Genomic DNA, 15698 nt, shown 5'->3' with positions numbered 1-15698 from the left:
CCGCCGCGCCGCTTGCTACGTCACCGCGCCGTGACGTCACGGGGTCAGAGGGGAAAGGTGCGGGAGGCGGAAGCGGCGCCGGTCCCGGTCCCGGTCGGCGGCGGCCCCGCGGAGCCCATGAGCGTGTCCCTGGTCGTGATCCGGCTGGAGCTGGCCGGGACCTCTCCGCTGCCCACGGGCTTCGCCTACAGCGCGGCCGGTGGGTTCCCCCCGCCGGGGGCACGGGCGGGGCAGCGCGGCCGGGCCCGCTCCGCACCGCGCAGCTGCCGGCGGGAGCAGTCCCGGTGCTGCCGGTCCCTGGCGGCTCCGCGTCCGGCGCCCCGTCTCAACGCCTGCTTTGTCCCCGCAGCTCCGGACATGGCAGCGGAGAGCACCGGCGCGGCCCCCGCCGCCGTGCCCGCCTGCCTGGAGGGTAAGGGCCCCGGGGAGCGGGCGGCCATCCTGCACCAGCACCTGGGCCGCAGGGAGATGACCGACGTGATCATCGAGACCATCCAGCCGCGGGCAGGTACCGGTCGGGGGCAGTTTGGGGTCGCCGGTGGGGGGAGAGTGTCCCGGTGTCGTCACCGGCGAGTCGGGGCGGGGGGACCCGGGTGTTGTGAGGTTTGCGGTTCCGGAGTCGGCCCTGCAGCTTGGAAAACGAGCGGAGAAGTTCAGGAATGGGCGCTGGAGTGCGGGTGGCAGAGGTGGTTATTCCTGGTGGGCACGTCCTACTGACCTCAGCCCAATCCACGGCTTCCTCCCGAGGGGCAGCCCCGATCTCCGGGAGCAGGGACAGGACCCAGGGAACGGCTGGAGCTGTGTCAGGAGGGTTCGGGCTGCCCAGGCTCCCCAGGGCATGGTCAAGGCTGCCAGAGCTCCAGGAGAGTTTGGACGTCGCTTCCAGAGACAGGCTGGGATTGTTGGAGTGTCTGTGCAGGGCCAGGAGCTGCACTGGGTGATCCTTGTGGCCCCTTCCCCTCAGTAATGGGGAAACTTTGCCTTTGTGAAAGATGAAGCAAAAGGTGCCATGGAGGGAAGAAAATCCTCGGAGGCTGCATCATCTGAAGACAAAACTAAACAAGAGGATCAAAGCAAGGAGTGTGAGGCTGCTCCAGACTCGCCTTCCAAACAGCTCCCAGATCAGATTTCCTTCTTCAGCGGGAACCCCTCGGTTGAAATTGTTCATGGAATTATGCATCTGTACAAAACAAAGTAAGAATTCCTGATTAATGGTTGCTCACGTGAGAATGGGAGGGTGACTTGGCCACTCCGGGGCTGTGGCTCCTGAGTGGCTGGGGACAAACAGGAAGAGTGACTCGCTGCTGGGAATGCAGAGGTGACTGGTGTTAATGGTGGAGCTTGGGGCTGGCCTGGGTCCCTCAGCTGTGGGTGACACCTGTGACAGCTGTGTGAGACACTAGGGGTGTTGAGGGCTTGTGAGAGTGTAAGACAAACGACATTTGAAAGCAGCTTTCCAAAGGATCCCACAATTAAATTGTGGTCTCTGGTGTCAGGCCTGGGGAGCTGTGTGAGGCAGGAGGTCTCATCTTGTATTCCAGGGGTTACAATTCCATACCACTCCCCTATGATTGTGGGAGAATTCCCATTTCAGGTCTTCCTGAAAGCCACCAGGAGCCATCAATAGTAACAAACATTGCTCATTTGTTCTAGGAGTAGTGCTGAACATCTGGGAACTTGCCAACTCCAGCTGTTTTTATAGAAAAACAGTTGTCAAACTATTCCTGGCAATCCTGTTCTTGGAGCTGCCCAGGTTAATCCTTGGCTAAGGGATGCCTGTTGGTGGTCACTCACCACAGCCCCTTCCTCCTCCTCCCCAATGACAAAAGAGGGTTAAAGTTTGACAGCAGAGTTGCTGTGACTGTGTGGCTGGAGCTGTGTGTCCAGCTGTGTCCTGCCCCTGGAGGTGAGGTGCAGCTGTGTCCCTGCTGTGTCCCCAGCAAGATGACGTCCCTGAAGGAGGACGTGCGGCGCAGTGCCATGCTCTGCATCCTCACTGTCCCTGCCACCATGACCAGCCATGACCTCATGAAGTTTGTGGCCTCCTTCTATGAAGTGATCGAGCACATGAAGATCATCCGAGACTCCACCCCAAACCAGTACATGGTGCTCATCAAGTTCAGCTCCCAGGTAAGATGCTTCCAGCATTCCTTGGCTGCAGGAATGTCACACAGAGTCGCTGTTCAGGAGGCTTCACTGGGCAGTCCTGAGCCAGGGTTGCACTTACCTGTGGAGATACAGCCCTGCCCTCCTTCCCAGAGAATTCCCAGGGTTGCTGAGGTTCGTCCCACACCTGAAAGCAGTGGATGCCATATTCTGGCTGTCCTGTTCTTTTGGCAGGATAGTTTTCAAAAATTAGTCCATTTACAGAGTTCTCTACTCTCAGGTTGTTCAGAGTCCTGTGCACCCAGCCAGGGGAGCTCCCTTTGTTTTAAGAAAGACTTTTCCTGCTTTTCTGAGGAGCTGGGTTGTCTCAAAGCTGCTGCCAGTGTGGAAAGGACAGAACCCCCTAATCTGAGAGCCTGGGGGTGAATTAATACCCAGATAACACAGTTTGCTCCTTCAGGCCCCTTGGACTGGGCAGCTTTAAGTTCCCCCCTCAGGTTCCTGTGTGGACCCTTTCACTTGGACATTCCCTTCTCCCAGCTGCACATGATTTATTTTGGGGTTCAGGGAGAGGTTTCCCTCAGCTGTGAATTCTGCCTGAGAGATTTCCCCAAGCCCTTTGTGCAGATGGAGGATTTGTGTGAGTTTTGTGCTAATTGCAGTAGTTAACAAAGATGATTTTATATCTCTTGTTGCATTAAATTACTCAGGCAAATATTCAGTGCTAAACAGCCTTGCAGTAAATCCCTAAATTTTTGCTCAATTCACCCTGAAGTTCCAGTTTATCATGCAATTCCCTGAAGCTGTGTTGGCCCCTAAAGGCTGTGCCTGTAGGTAGCAAAACAAATCTCCAGGTTCTCTGTGTTCCTGCCTGGAGTCACCAGAATGAGAATGAGAACGTGGCATTCAGCTGATTGCCTCAGTGCAGTGTGGTGGTTGTGGAGAAAGGATCTGGGGAGCTCCTGAAGGAAAAGGAATGATGGATGTGGCAAGCTTTGGCTCTTTTGCCCTGGAAGGTGCTTGGACTGTGAGTGGTGAATAGATTCTCTCCCACAGTTAAACTGTTGCTCCTGTCCCTGACACCAACCTGCAATGTGACCCTCTTACATTTTTGTAGGGATCAAATTTGCTTTGCAAATGCACTGAAATTGCCAACAAAAGGTAAAACAGGTGCTGAAGAGAAATAACCAATTCCTGCTGAATGCTCCAATGTCAGTGTGGTGTCACTGCTCTGAACTTCCCTTGTGGTGATGCCAAACCCGGTGCAACACCTCCTCTGGTGTTCCAGGGAAGAAGGGAGGATATGGGAGGGTTCTCCTCCTCTCCCTTGGTTGGATCAGCTGGGATTTTTCTGGTTTTAACCAATTTCCCCTGCTCTGTACCCAGGCTGATGCAGACAGTTTCTACATGGCCTGCAATGGCCGGCAGTTCAACTCCATCGAGGAGGACGTTTGTCAGCTCGTGTATGTGGAAAGGGCTGAAGTTTTCAAGTCAGAAGATGTAAGTTTGATATGTTTGGTTTTTTTCCCTGCACTTCAGAAGATTTTAACAGGATTATTTGGAGAATAAGCAGCAAAAACACCTTAATACATCATCCCCAACTCCACTTCTCATTCCAGTGGTCCTTGGAAGAGTTTGTGTGGTGCCTCCATGGACTTTGTGACTTAAACCTGCCTTGGGTTGTAATTTAGGGAATCCAAAGAGCACAGTGGGGCTGGTTCCAGGTGCAGCCCCTTCACTGAGCCCTGCCTGTGGCCCTTTGAATGTTGAGGATCACTTTCTTATCTTTGCAATGAATTCCCAACCACTGTGTGACCTCACAGAGTTCCTGTGTCATGGTTTTGAACCCTGGTGCCAGCAGTGATGGCAAGTTGGAGTTAAGTGCTGGTGATGGGAAGGTGCTGAGCAGTTTCCCTCTGCTTGGTGCTTGCAGGGGGCCAGCCTGCCTGTGATGGACCTGACAGAGCTGCCTAAGTGCACCGTGTGCCTGGAGAGGATGGATGAGTCTGTGAACGGGATCCTCACCACACTGTGCAACCACAGCTTCCACAGCCAGTGCCTGCAGCGTTGGGAGGACACCACGTGAGAGCCTGGGCTTTATTTCCACCTCTGAGGCCCTGCTTGGAGTGCTGGGGGTTGTGCTGACAAAGCTCTGCTCGTCACTGTGGGGGCAGGAATTACTGCAAGTCCTAATGCTCAGTTTTTCCCATTAAGGGGCTCCCAGAGAGAAATCTCCCTGCCAAAAGTAATTGAACAATGATTCCCAGGGGCCTCGCTGCTGAGGCAGGGAGGGGGTTATAGAGGAATGCTGATTATTTCAAAATACTCTAGGAGAAAAGTGCTGGGCTAAACAGGCCTGGCTGCACACACAGCCCTGCTTCACTCAGCCTTGGCAGCTTAGCCAGGCCCTTCCTTGGTGTTGGAGCAGATGGATCTGCTCCTGCCTGGAGCTCCTGTGGGGAGCTCTGCAGCCTTCTCTCCTACCTGGATGCTGGGAGAGGAGGAAGAGGAGGTGTGCAGGGGAACACTGGGAAGGGGAAGGCAGGGGAAGAAGGGATGATTATAAGATGGCTCAGTAGATCGGGCAGGGGAGGCTCCTGCTGTTCCAGGTGAGTAATGGGAAGTTGTGTTCTCCATGGCACTGGGCAGGCTGGAGGTTGGACCTGTGTCTGTCCTTAAAGCAGCTGTTCTTTCTGCCACTGACCCTTTCCTCTTGGTGCTCCCAGCTTCCCAAATCCCTGTGGAGTGGGATTTTGGTGTGTCTAGAGTCCCCAAGTGCTGCTGTAAGCCAGGGGTGTTTGTCACTCCTCTGGACACTTTGCTGGTTTGCTGCATCTCAGGCAGGCACAGACACTGCAGCAGGAGGCTGCAGATCCTCCCTGTGGCTGCTCCATCCCTGCTATCCCAGTTCCTGGATTCTCTGATGGAATGTGAGGAAGATTGTAACTCTGTGATCTATCACTCCTAAGCCAGAGTGATAGAACTCAGTGAGATAAATCAGATTGGAGCTGTGCAGGCTGATGGGCTACTTTGCTCCATAAATCTAGTGGAAATTTGGGGCAGTGGAGTGTAGCCAGTGTGGGAGTGAGATCCCAAATAGCCGTTAAATATGGAATATACAATTTAAGCAGAACTTATGTTCCCAGTCTAAAGAAATGACAAAGGAAAACCCCTGTTCTCCTTGCTCAGGCACCACGGAGGCTGCAGGTGCCTGAATTTGAATAGGAACTGACTGCAGCCCAGTTGTCTCTTCCCTGGAAGATTTCTGGGGCTTACCCAGCAACTAATGAAAAATACATAAGCAGTCCTGGCAGCAGGATTTAGCCTCAGTTACCCCATTCCTGAGCTGAGCTGCTGCTGCTCCAGGGCTGGACACTGCTTCCTTCTGGTCTGGGCTGTTCTGTCTTTGTGGTAGCACGTAGGGAGTTCCAAAAGAGATGAAAGATCTGGATCTTTGGTAGGTCCAAAAGGAATTCCTGCTACTGATTCTTTTAGGGTACAGTTACGGGATGTTCTTCCTGGGAAAGCTGGGATTGAATCCTTCAGGTTGGAGTGGGATTGAAGCATCTCCTCAGGGTTTTAAGGACTGAGGGGTGTTTGCAGATTGTCACTTGGCTGCCCCCAGTTCCAATGCCTTTCCTCAGCGTGTAACTTCTGTGTAAACCCCTTGGACTGCAGCAAAACCATTTCCAGCTGAAAAGGCTTTGGAAGAACTTTTGTTCTGTCACCAGCTTAAAACCAGTAACTTTGTGTGGAATGAATTGGGGTGGGGTAAATGTGAGCTGATGGGTGATACAGGGAACATCCTGCTTGCACAAGGCTCTCTGGCTCTCTCTTCAATGACTGGAATGTGTTTGCTGCCTGTGTCTCATGATGTTCTTGTTGCCCTCCAGGTGCCCTGTGTGCAGGTACTGCCAGACGCCAGAGCCCGTGGAAGAGAACAAGTGTTTTGAGTGTGGAGTTCAAGAAGTAAGTAGGTGGGTGGAGGATCTGGCCTAGATCTGACTGCACAGCTGCTTGGGTTGCTTTGGGGCTTAATTCTCAGGCTGATTTTGGTCTGGCTTGACCAGCCAGTGGGGTATCAGCTTTCCTTTTGAGTTGTATCAGTGCTGAGAAGGGATGTTACCTCTCAGGTTTCCTGTTCTGACGAATCTCTGTGATTCTTAGAAAGACCAGTGTGACAGCAGGGACCTAAACCAGCCTGATGGTGGTGGCCCTTCCAGTCTGTGCCCTCCAGAGCTTGCTGAGATCCCTCATTCCTTAGCTAAGGCCACTTTCCCAAATGGGTGGGATTTATCCATCCCCTGCAGGGGTGTTGCTGCCTTTGATGGGCAGGGACCCCCTTTTCTCCTTGGCCTTCCAGCTGAGGAAGGGGAGCAGGAAAACAAACACTTCTGGTTGCTGAGGGTGTGACTGGAGTGGGGGTGGCTCACGCTGTCTCGGGGTGCTGCTGCCCCCCCAGAGCTGCCCCCCAGAGCTGCCCTTTGTGTTGCAGAACCTGTGGATCTGTCTGATCTGCGGGCACATCGGCTGCGGGCGCTACGTGAGCCGCCACGCCTACAAGCACTTTGAGGAGACTCAGCACACGTACGCCATGCAGCTCACCAACCACCGCGTCTGGGACTATGCTGGGGGTGAGCTGCACTCCTTAGGGACAGGGGCTCAGTGAGGAACGGCTTGCTGGGCATGGAGGAGGGAGAAGGTGACTCTGTCACCAACCGGGGCGGTCCCACAGCATCCCTGGAATGCTTGTTACTCCTTTTCCATCAATTTGCCCTGGGCTGTTGTAATAAATATCCCTTAAGGTGGCTGGGAGGAATCTGCTAAAGAACAAATCCATGTGGTTTTGGCTTTGTGCCTCGCTGAGGGGCAGGGTCTGGGTGGTTTAATTGTGCTCCACGATTTGGGTTCCTCAGGTCTGAGTGCCCGCGGTTGGATTTTCTCTCCCCAGACAACTACGTCCATCGGCTGGTGGCAAGCAAAACTGATGGCAAGCTAGTTCAGTATGAGTGTGAGGGGGATATGTGCCAGGAGGAGAAAATTGATGCCTTACAATTAGAGGTAAATATTTTCACTTGTTGGACTCTGCATTGTGGAAGTGTTCCAACCCCACTATGACCACGGTTCAATCCCATCAGCTGAGGCAGCAGATCTGCTCCCAGCCTGGAGGGAATTGTCTCCAGGCAGGAGCAGGATGGGTTTACTGCCTTTTTTTTTTTTCCTCTCTTTAAATTTTATTTTTAAGCCTCTCCCTGGCTCTGCAGAGCTGATGCAGTGCAGTGTGAGCTGGCTGCAGTGTTGTCCTGTGGTCACTGGTGATTGAGGAGGAGCTGCTTGTGCTGCTGCAAACAGACACTGGAGGGAGAAGTGGGTTTGAGTCTCCCCCCAGACCCTTCCTTGTGGATCTGTAGCTTGGATTCAGAGCCAGGATCTGTGTGGAACTGTCAGTTTGGGCAGTTTATCTCCGAAACTGAACAAGGATGCAGGAATCCACAGCTGTGTGCTCACCTTGGCAAGCACAGAGAGCTGACAGTCTGATGCCAGCCCTGTTCTGTTCCCTTCTCCTGAACAGATAATGGTTTATTTATTTTTTGTACCTGTTGCCCAGCTTCTCCTAACTAAAGGAGAGGAGCTTGAAATCCTTGCTTCACTGAGCAGCCACTGCAGCACGATTTCAGCCGCATTAGACACGAGGGTTTGTGAGGAGGAACAGCCCACAGAGACCAGGCTGGAGGAGCTCATTGCTCACATAAATATTTGGTTGCTTTTCAGTGAATTTTATATTGAATAACACTTAGATGTTCAACCAGCTAATTTTTTAACCCATTTTTTTCCTGTGAGGTGGTTGCTTAAAGCATGTAAGATCTCTCATTCTTATGAGATTGAAAGATTCAAGAGAGAATGAATTTGGTGGAGTGTTTTGGCACTCGGAAATTACTGAGAGTGATCAAGGCTCTGTGCATGTTTAATTCTCTAGTGAATGCCTAATTTGATGCATATTAGCCTGATGAAAAGGAGTAATCACCTTTTTCAACCTTCTCATTACTCATTTGCAGAACTGAAAGGGAAAAGATGGGATGTAGGGCATAGATCCTTGTTCAGATACCAAAATGACATTGGAATGGGCCATACATGTTGAAGACTAATTGGAAATGGTTACAGAGAGCTGAAGGTGCTTTCCCAGAAATCTCCTTATAGGAAAGCTGGATATATGCATTGATCCTACTGCACTGAAGTTTGGGTTGTGGATGGGAACTCTTCCCCTCAGCCTTTGGGATCTCAGACTCTCAGGACAAGGATGGGTGATACTTTATTTTCCTGTAGACAGTTATTGCTATTTCCATGAAAAATCTGTGTCCTCTTTGAACAGTTCTCGGCTTGATCCTTTCACTTGATCCTTCTTGAGCTCTAAAGGCTTTCCTTAATTTCAAAAAACCCCAAAATTATTTGATTGGGAAATCAAATCGGTGAAAGCCATCATCTGGTTCTGTTCTTGTGTGTCCAGAACCTCCTGATTTCTTCTGGTTAAATTGACTTGTGGATTGGAACCCTTAGGGCTCCTTAACCATCAGGGCTACCCTGACTGCTCTGTGTCTCTGTGTTTGTAGTATTCCTATTTGCTGACGAGCCAGCTGGAATCCCAGCGGATCTATTGGGAAAACAAGATTGTCCGGATCGAGAAGGACACAGCTGAGGAGGTGAGCTCTGCCCTGGGCCTGTGGGAAGGCTCCTGGCCCTGTTAAATGGGAGAAGAAGGAGCTGCTGGATCTCTGGCTGAGCCTGGGCGCCGCCTGCCGCAGCCTGCTCCATTCCCAGCTGGGAAAATTGGCTCTGAGATGGATCTGTCCCTTATCTGGCTGCTCCCAGGGAGCAATTTGCTGCTCAGTGGTGCAGAAGCAGGTAGATTGCCACAGAGATTGCAGCTTGATTTAAATGTGCTGCTGGGGAAATGCAGCAGTGGTGGAAGGCAGTGCGTGGTGCTGCAGGATCCTGGAGCCATCAGTCTCTCCGACACAGACCTCCAGGGAATCTTGGTGGAGCAGAGACAATATGACTTTAATTTGCTCAGCTGCAGAAGGTGGAACTGTCTCTCTGCTCCAAATGCATATTGATTTGCCCTTTTTTTTTTGATCCCCTTTCTCTCCTCATCACCCTTTGGGAAAAGTTCAGAGTCTCCTCCTATAAAGCATCCTGCAGGCAGGACTGCTTCAAAATGTCACCAGGAAAAATCCAGGGAGGATATTCTACTAATTTTTCACTCTGCGTAGGTCCTTTCAACCAGGTTTAAAGTCAGTCAGTCCTTAACTTTCATCAGGACTTCTATTTAACCATTTAAGTGTCTGCAATTAAGTAAAAATAGAAACTGTGACTGTTGAAATGGTGGTCATTGACCTTCCCCTAAAGAACAGTCCCAGGAATCTTAAGGAGAGCCCTCTAAAAGGAAAATATCTATCAAGAATCATCTTGCAAGTGGCCGGGAGACACAATCCTCGAAGCAGCTTCAAAATGAAACATTCTGATCCCTGCTCCAAACATGGTTTCATGTTTAAAGATCCCAATAATTTTATCCATGGTACTTGCTCCATGTAAGTCCTGTCTGGATTGGTGCCACCATGCAGTCTATTCCATTATCAGTGCTCAGGCTACTTCCCCAAATTGCCCATCAGCTGCACAAACATTCCTTGATAAGGACTGGAAGGCTTCAAACCTGCTCTGCATCCATGTCTGATGACACTGACATTTGTCCAGACTGCTCCTCCAGGGAAGCATTTTCCATTAGATTCCTGCTCCACTGCATGTGAGCATGCTGGAGGCAACAACAGAAGGGAAACAAGAATTCTAAATTTCCTGTAAGTCTTATGCTGGAGGTTTGACACCTGGAGAAGGAGAGCTTGGCTTTCTCCAGGAGCAGCAACTGGAATGGGGCAGCAGAGGGAAGAGGAAGGCCATGGCCAGGGGATGTTTGTGTTTGTGTGAGGGAGATTTTGGTGTCAGTGGGTCAGTGCCTTATGACAGCACTGCTGAGTCAGCCCCTGTTCATCTTCACACTCAGTTCTCTGAGGTTTAGTTTAAAATGAGCAAAACCCTAGCCCTGTATTGCCTTGAGGTGGAAATCTGAGTTTGCTGATGGATCCAGAACCACGAGAGTGGCCAAAGGAATGCTGGATGCAGGCAGGAAGAAGTTAAGGAGCTGCTGCAGCTTTTGGCAGTGCCTGGCACGGATCTGCAGCCAGAGTGGCTGTTCTGTGGGAGCAGCTTCCACAGCAACGCGGCTCCTTGTCTGGGATCTGAGGGTAGCACGGGGGGTCCTCACCAGAACAAAGCCTTGGCTCCAAGCTTTCCTTACCTGAGAGAGGAACTGGCCAAAGTCTAAAAACAGCTCTGGAAAACTGAGTGTCCTGAAGAAAGGGCAGTGGACTTTGAGCTGTTGGAAATGCCCCTGTGTTTGTTTTTACAGATTAACAACATGAAGACCAAATTTAAAGAGACCATTGAGAAGTGTGACAGTCTGGAACAGCGGCTCAATGACTTGCTCAAAGAAAAGCAGTCAGTGGAGAGGAAGTGGGTACCACTGCCAGGTTTAGTTCCATGCAGCCATTAAAGCATTTTGCACTGACATCCACAAAGAAAAAAAAAAAAAACAAACAAAACCCAACCTGCTATTCCTGGGCAATTTTGAGCTGCATTACTGAGAACATGGCTTGCTTTAAAAAAAGCTCTGATTTCTGTAGGTGTTCACAAATGGGAAGTGTCTGAGTGAGCACAGCTTTGGGGCCCTGAGCTCCCTTTCCACACTCTGCATGTTTAGCATTCAGGGATCCTTCCTCTCCCTGCTCCCAGTGAGATGCCAGCATGTTCTGCCCTTGGTGGGTGCATCCAAAGGGATGAAAGGCAGCTCAGCAGAGGCATCACCCAGCACAGAGGAAAACATAGATCTTGGGAAGTGCCTGGAGGAAAATGTCAAGCCTGGGAATTGCAGATCCATGCGTTCCCTGGGTGGGACTGTGTCCCCTTTTCCTCCCAGCCCACGACCTGTCCAGCAGTGCTGGCTGGAGCAGGGAGCACAGGCACTGAGCTCCATGCAGCTCACCTTCCTGAGTGGGAAACAAGCAGAGGAGAGTGCCAGCAAACTGCCAGGGCAAAAGCAGAGTTGTTGGGAGCAGGAAGCCCTGTATGTGAATCGCAAGGCTGATACCCTCGTGGGAGCATCTGCCTTCCCAGTGAAGTGGTATTTTGAGGGTCTTGGAGTGTGGCAGGAGACCCGTGACTGCCCTCAGCTCTCTTAGGGTCCCTTGTAATCCCTGTGCCCTTTCTGGCACCCATTCCAAAAGCTGCAGGTGCATGTCCAAGGTCAGTTCCATCTCCCAGGCGCACCCTGCCTGTTGCTTGTGCTGTTGGCGTGAGATCACGAGATGGAGTTGCCTGACCTGGGGAGGATATCAGAGTCTTCTTGTATTGCCTCCCCTTGCCCATTTTTGCTGGAAAATCAAATTCCAGGTGGTGTTGGTGGGCTGGGGATCAGTTATCCAGTGAAAAGGCTGAGGTGGTGTTCGCTTTGGGTAGGCAGTGCTGCTCTCCTGACTCGTGCTTCTCTCTGCAAGGTGTTCCCAGCTGAACAACAAAGTGGCAAAACTCTCCAATGAGCTGAAGGAGGAGCAGGAACTGAACAAGTGCTTGCGAGCAAACCAGGCCTTGCTGCAGAACAAATTGAAGGAGGAGGAGAGGGTGTTAAAGGAAACCTGTGAGCAGAAGGACCTGCAGATCTCTGAGATCCAGGAGCAGCTGAGGGATGTCATGTTCTACCTGGAGACACAACAGAAAATCAATCACCTCCCAGCTGAGACCCGCCAGGAGATTCAGGAAGGACAGATCAACATTGCAGTGGCATCTTCTGCCAGCTCCTCCACGGCAGGCACAGGCAAACCTTCCTCCAGGAGAGGCCGTGGCAAGAGAGGGAAATGAGAACAGGAATTCTCTGCTCCCACCCTGGAACTGGCTGTGCCAGCTGCAGGCCAGGCTCACCTCGGGACTCGGGCTGGGAACGCCCAGCTCGCTAAAGCTCAGCTAGAAATTGTCTCCAGAGCTGCTCATAAAACTGGCTGCCAGTCAGTGGAGGTGTCTGTGGTATTTAAGAGCATTTCACTGCACTATTTAGCTGTTTTTAGGCAGATCTTGGTGACCATTTTGCCTTCCCTCCTTTTCAGAGCCCCTCCCGTCATGCATTTGACTTTCTTGGAGAGTGTTTTGGGGTGGGGGGTGTGTGTCCATGTCCAACATCCCATTCCCTGCAGGGATGCTGTAGAGTAGGTTCAGCCCAGTGTGTAAGGCTTCTCCAGTTCTTCTCCTGGATTAGAAGTATTCTCAATTAAGGAGTTATTTAATACACAGTGTAAATTAGGTTATATACATCTCCTTTTTGTATGTGCAGTCCTGACACTGCAGAACTGCCTGTGCAGGAGTAGAACTGTAGTTTGGAAAGAAAAAGGAGTGAGGTGTGGAAAATAAACCATCTTAGTGGTGTAAGAAACCAGGCAAGTCCTAAAGGTCAGTGGTTAAAGGCTTTAAGGGACTTTGCTCTGATCTCTCTTCAGTTTAAAAGTGGCCTTTGAGAGGCCAGTGCTTGCTGTGCTGCCTGTGGGGCAGAAAGGGTGGAAGTTTTGTATTCTGGATGCTGTCTAATGGGGTATTTTATAGGTATTTCTACAAATTAAGTAGAGTCATCTGTGAGTTGGGGAACACATTCCCAGCATTCTGGTGCTCCTGGAGTGGGGGGTGTGTGTGTCCCCTGTCTTGAGCTGCACTGGGAGTGTTGGTGAAAGCTCCAGAGCTGTTTTCCTCAGAGCCTAGTGAGGAAAGGGACAAGCAGAGTCTTTGCCAAACCCTTTCCACATTGCTGGAGCTGCCTCGGAGCTGGAGGTACTGCCCCTCCACCAGATCCTCACCAGGAGCTGCAGCTCTTGGTTCCAGTTCCTGTGCTCACCAAAATGTGGCACTATCCACAACCTCAGCTGGCAAAGCTCCTGTGTGACTTGACCCAAAGGGACACAGGTCCTGGAAGGTAATTTTGTGTACAGATCTGCTTTGGTTTGGAGTTTTTGATGGTTTTCACTTAGAATCTAAGACTCAATGCTCTGTGGTGGGAAGTTTTCCCCTGGAGAAGTGACTGTTCTGGTTGCTGCTGTGCTCAGAATCAGATCATTTAAAGGCTGATCTTTTGTTTAAAATGGCAGGTGAGTCCCCCGTTGTATTTCCAGGCCACAGGATGATCCTGATCCTTGTTGGAACAATCATGACCTTATGAAACAGCTTTGGCTGAGCAGATCAAGCCTGGAACACAGGCATAAAACAGCCGGTCCTTTATTGCCAGAAGTTGTTCTTTTTTTGGCCCATTGAAAGGGACAAGTCCCAGTCCCTGGAATGATCCCGGGAAGGCGGGTGGTTCTCATCTGCTTCCTGGCTGTATGAACAGAGAGAGTTGAACTTCCTCATTGGAATCACAGGGCTGTTAGTGCACTCTGGGCATCCCCTGCTTGGGTTTGGAGATCTGCCCCCACCACCTGGAACTTGGACCTTTTCTGACTTTGTTGCAGGAATGTACACTCACTTTTCCAGTGTGTGCATTGTACTACCAGGCCTCTGCCTTCTGTAAATGACTCTAAGGACCTCAAGATGTACAGCATGGCTTGCTCTCCTAGAGAAACTATTTTATTTAAGATATATTTTTACACCATTAAGATCCTCTGACCTTTTGCTGAAGGCTTGCTTTGTGTAGAACACTAAAGATGCTGTACTGTATCTTGGAATTAATTTTCAAAATATGTGATGGAAAATTAAATCAGCGTGCAGTTCTTTTTGTGTGTGTGTGTGTGTGTGTTCTACTGGAGGGAAGGGAGGAGGTTATTTTGGAAGTCTGGTAGTTTTTAGCTCAAAGACAAAGCTGTCCAAACAAGCTCTTGGTCTTCTTTGGGCGGGGGAAGTTGGGCTGAGAGGAGCAGATAAGGCTGGGCAGTTCTAGGCAGCTTGTGTAGAAAAAGCAAGAATTATAGAATGCTTTGTGTTCAACTAAGTAACTCTCAGTCCTTGAGCCTCCTCCAGCTTCTTGAACCATCCCAGGTGAGCAGAGTTTCCTGTCTGGGTGTTTATTCCTGTTTACTCACCTGTCTGGGTGTTTATTCACTGCTGTAGATCATTGGGCCTCCCCCAGGCTCCCTCCCTTGGGAGACTTCCCACAAGGAAATGGGACTTGTGGAGGGAAAGGTCCCAGTTCAGGCCCGTCTGTGACTTTTCATTACCCCTCATCTGGGCCCACAAGTGCCTGGAAAAAGCTTTGGCACTGGGACCTCAGCCTCTGGTCAAGTTTTGACATCAGCAAGTGGAGCAGCAGGTCAGCCCTGGCTGTGACTCACTGTCCCCACAGTAGGAGGCTGCAGCAGCACTGGAGAGCTGAGATTGACCGAGCTCCTGCTGTGGTTACAACCCTTGAAATAGATTTTTTTTTTTTATTTTGAAATCCTGAAAGAAACCCACCTTTCCTCAGCACAGGGGTTTGCTGGCTGTGCTGAGTGGTTTCTCAGGGAGCAGAACACAGCCTGCCTTGGCACTTTCCATGTGGGCTCGGTGGAGTAACAGAGAGATGTTCCTGCAGGAGCAAGAAATAAGGAACCTGCTCTCCCCAAGGCCCTGCAGGTGGCCAGCACATGCTGACAACTTCACTAGATACTGCTGTCCCCTCTGGAAAAGTTCCCTGCTTTACCTCCTGCAGGGAAGGAGCAGGACACCTAAGTGATTGTGTGAGCAGGGGCAGGAGGGTGACCAGGAGCCCCCGCTGTCACCACCGTGGGGACAGCACCCAGCTATCCAAGAGGAGGCTGGCAGGGGCTGCAGCAGAGGCTGTGGGATTGCAGTGGCCAGGGAGAAGCCCAGCTGGAGCGGGGTCCCAGCCAGCAGCCACACGGAGCTTGGCAGAGTCTGGAGGATGCTTTGATGATTCACTCCAGCAGCTGCTCCCGAGTGAGTGCAGGAAGAGGCGACTCCACGGGCGGAGGGGGAAGGCAGGGACAGAGGGCTCTGCTCCCCTGCTTGGGAGGGAAGTTTTGGGCATCTGGGGGGTGGAACTGAGGCCTGGGGCTGGACTGTCACTGCTCCATGACAGGAATGTTCCACCTGAGCCATGGCAAAGCTGGATTGACGGTTTGGGGTGACACACCTGACATTGCTGTTTCTGGTTCCAGGGTCTCGTTCATTTTCTGTCCCTTAATGCCAGTTAATCCCCTCCATGTCAGCATTCTGCAGAGGAGCCAAAGTTCTGGGTGAGGTGACATCTCTGGCTTGTGCCCAAGGAAGACCTTGCACAGGGCTGTGAGCAGAGTGGACAGGGAGCCCCCTCCAGGCAAAGATCCCCAGCTGTCCATCTGTCTGAGCTGGAGCTCCCCACAGCCATGCCCTCCATGGGGCTACTCTGCTGTCCCACCACCTGCTCTCAGCTCTCTTTACCTTTCCCCTAAAGCCCAATTCCCTAAGGCCCACTGGAAAATTCCTGCCTTGATCTGCACCAACTGACTTGTCTGTTCTCGCTTGAACTCTGAGAAATT

General features: G+C 51.4%; 1 protein-coding gene across 1 annotated transcript; it reads left to right on the top strand.

Moving 5' to 3' along the window:
* Window positions 1-65: 65 nt before the first annotated feature.
* BRAP (BRCA1 associated protein) lies at window positions 66-13956 on the top strand. Its single transcript, XM_062504196.1, has 12 exons — window positions 66-199; window positions 350-508; window positions 993-1194; window positions 1941-2130; window positions 3493-3606; window positions 4040-4188; window positions 6000-6075; window positions 6602-6740; window positions 7058-7167; window positions 8715-8804; window positions 10565-10668; window positions 11709-13956. The coding sequence occupies exons 1-12, from the start codon at window positions 118-120 to the stop codon at window positions 12067-12069; spliced, it is 1776 nt and encodes a 591-aa protein (XP_062360180.1). The 5' UTR covers window positions 66-117; the 3' UTR covers window positions 12070-13956.
* The last annotated feature ends 1742 nt before the right edge of the window (window positions 13957-15698 follow it).

This window comes from Cinclus cinclus, chromosome 17 (assembly GCF_963662255.1).
Source record: "Cinclus cinclus chromosome 17, bCinCin1.1, whole genome shotgun sequence".
Classification (NCBI taxonomy): Eukaryota; Metazoa; Chordata; class Aves; order Passeriformes; family Cinclidae; genus Cinclus; species Cinclus cinclus.
The sequence above is the reverse complement of the archived record's forward strand: the minus strand, read 5'-3'. Positions and strand labels throughout refer to the sequence as shown.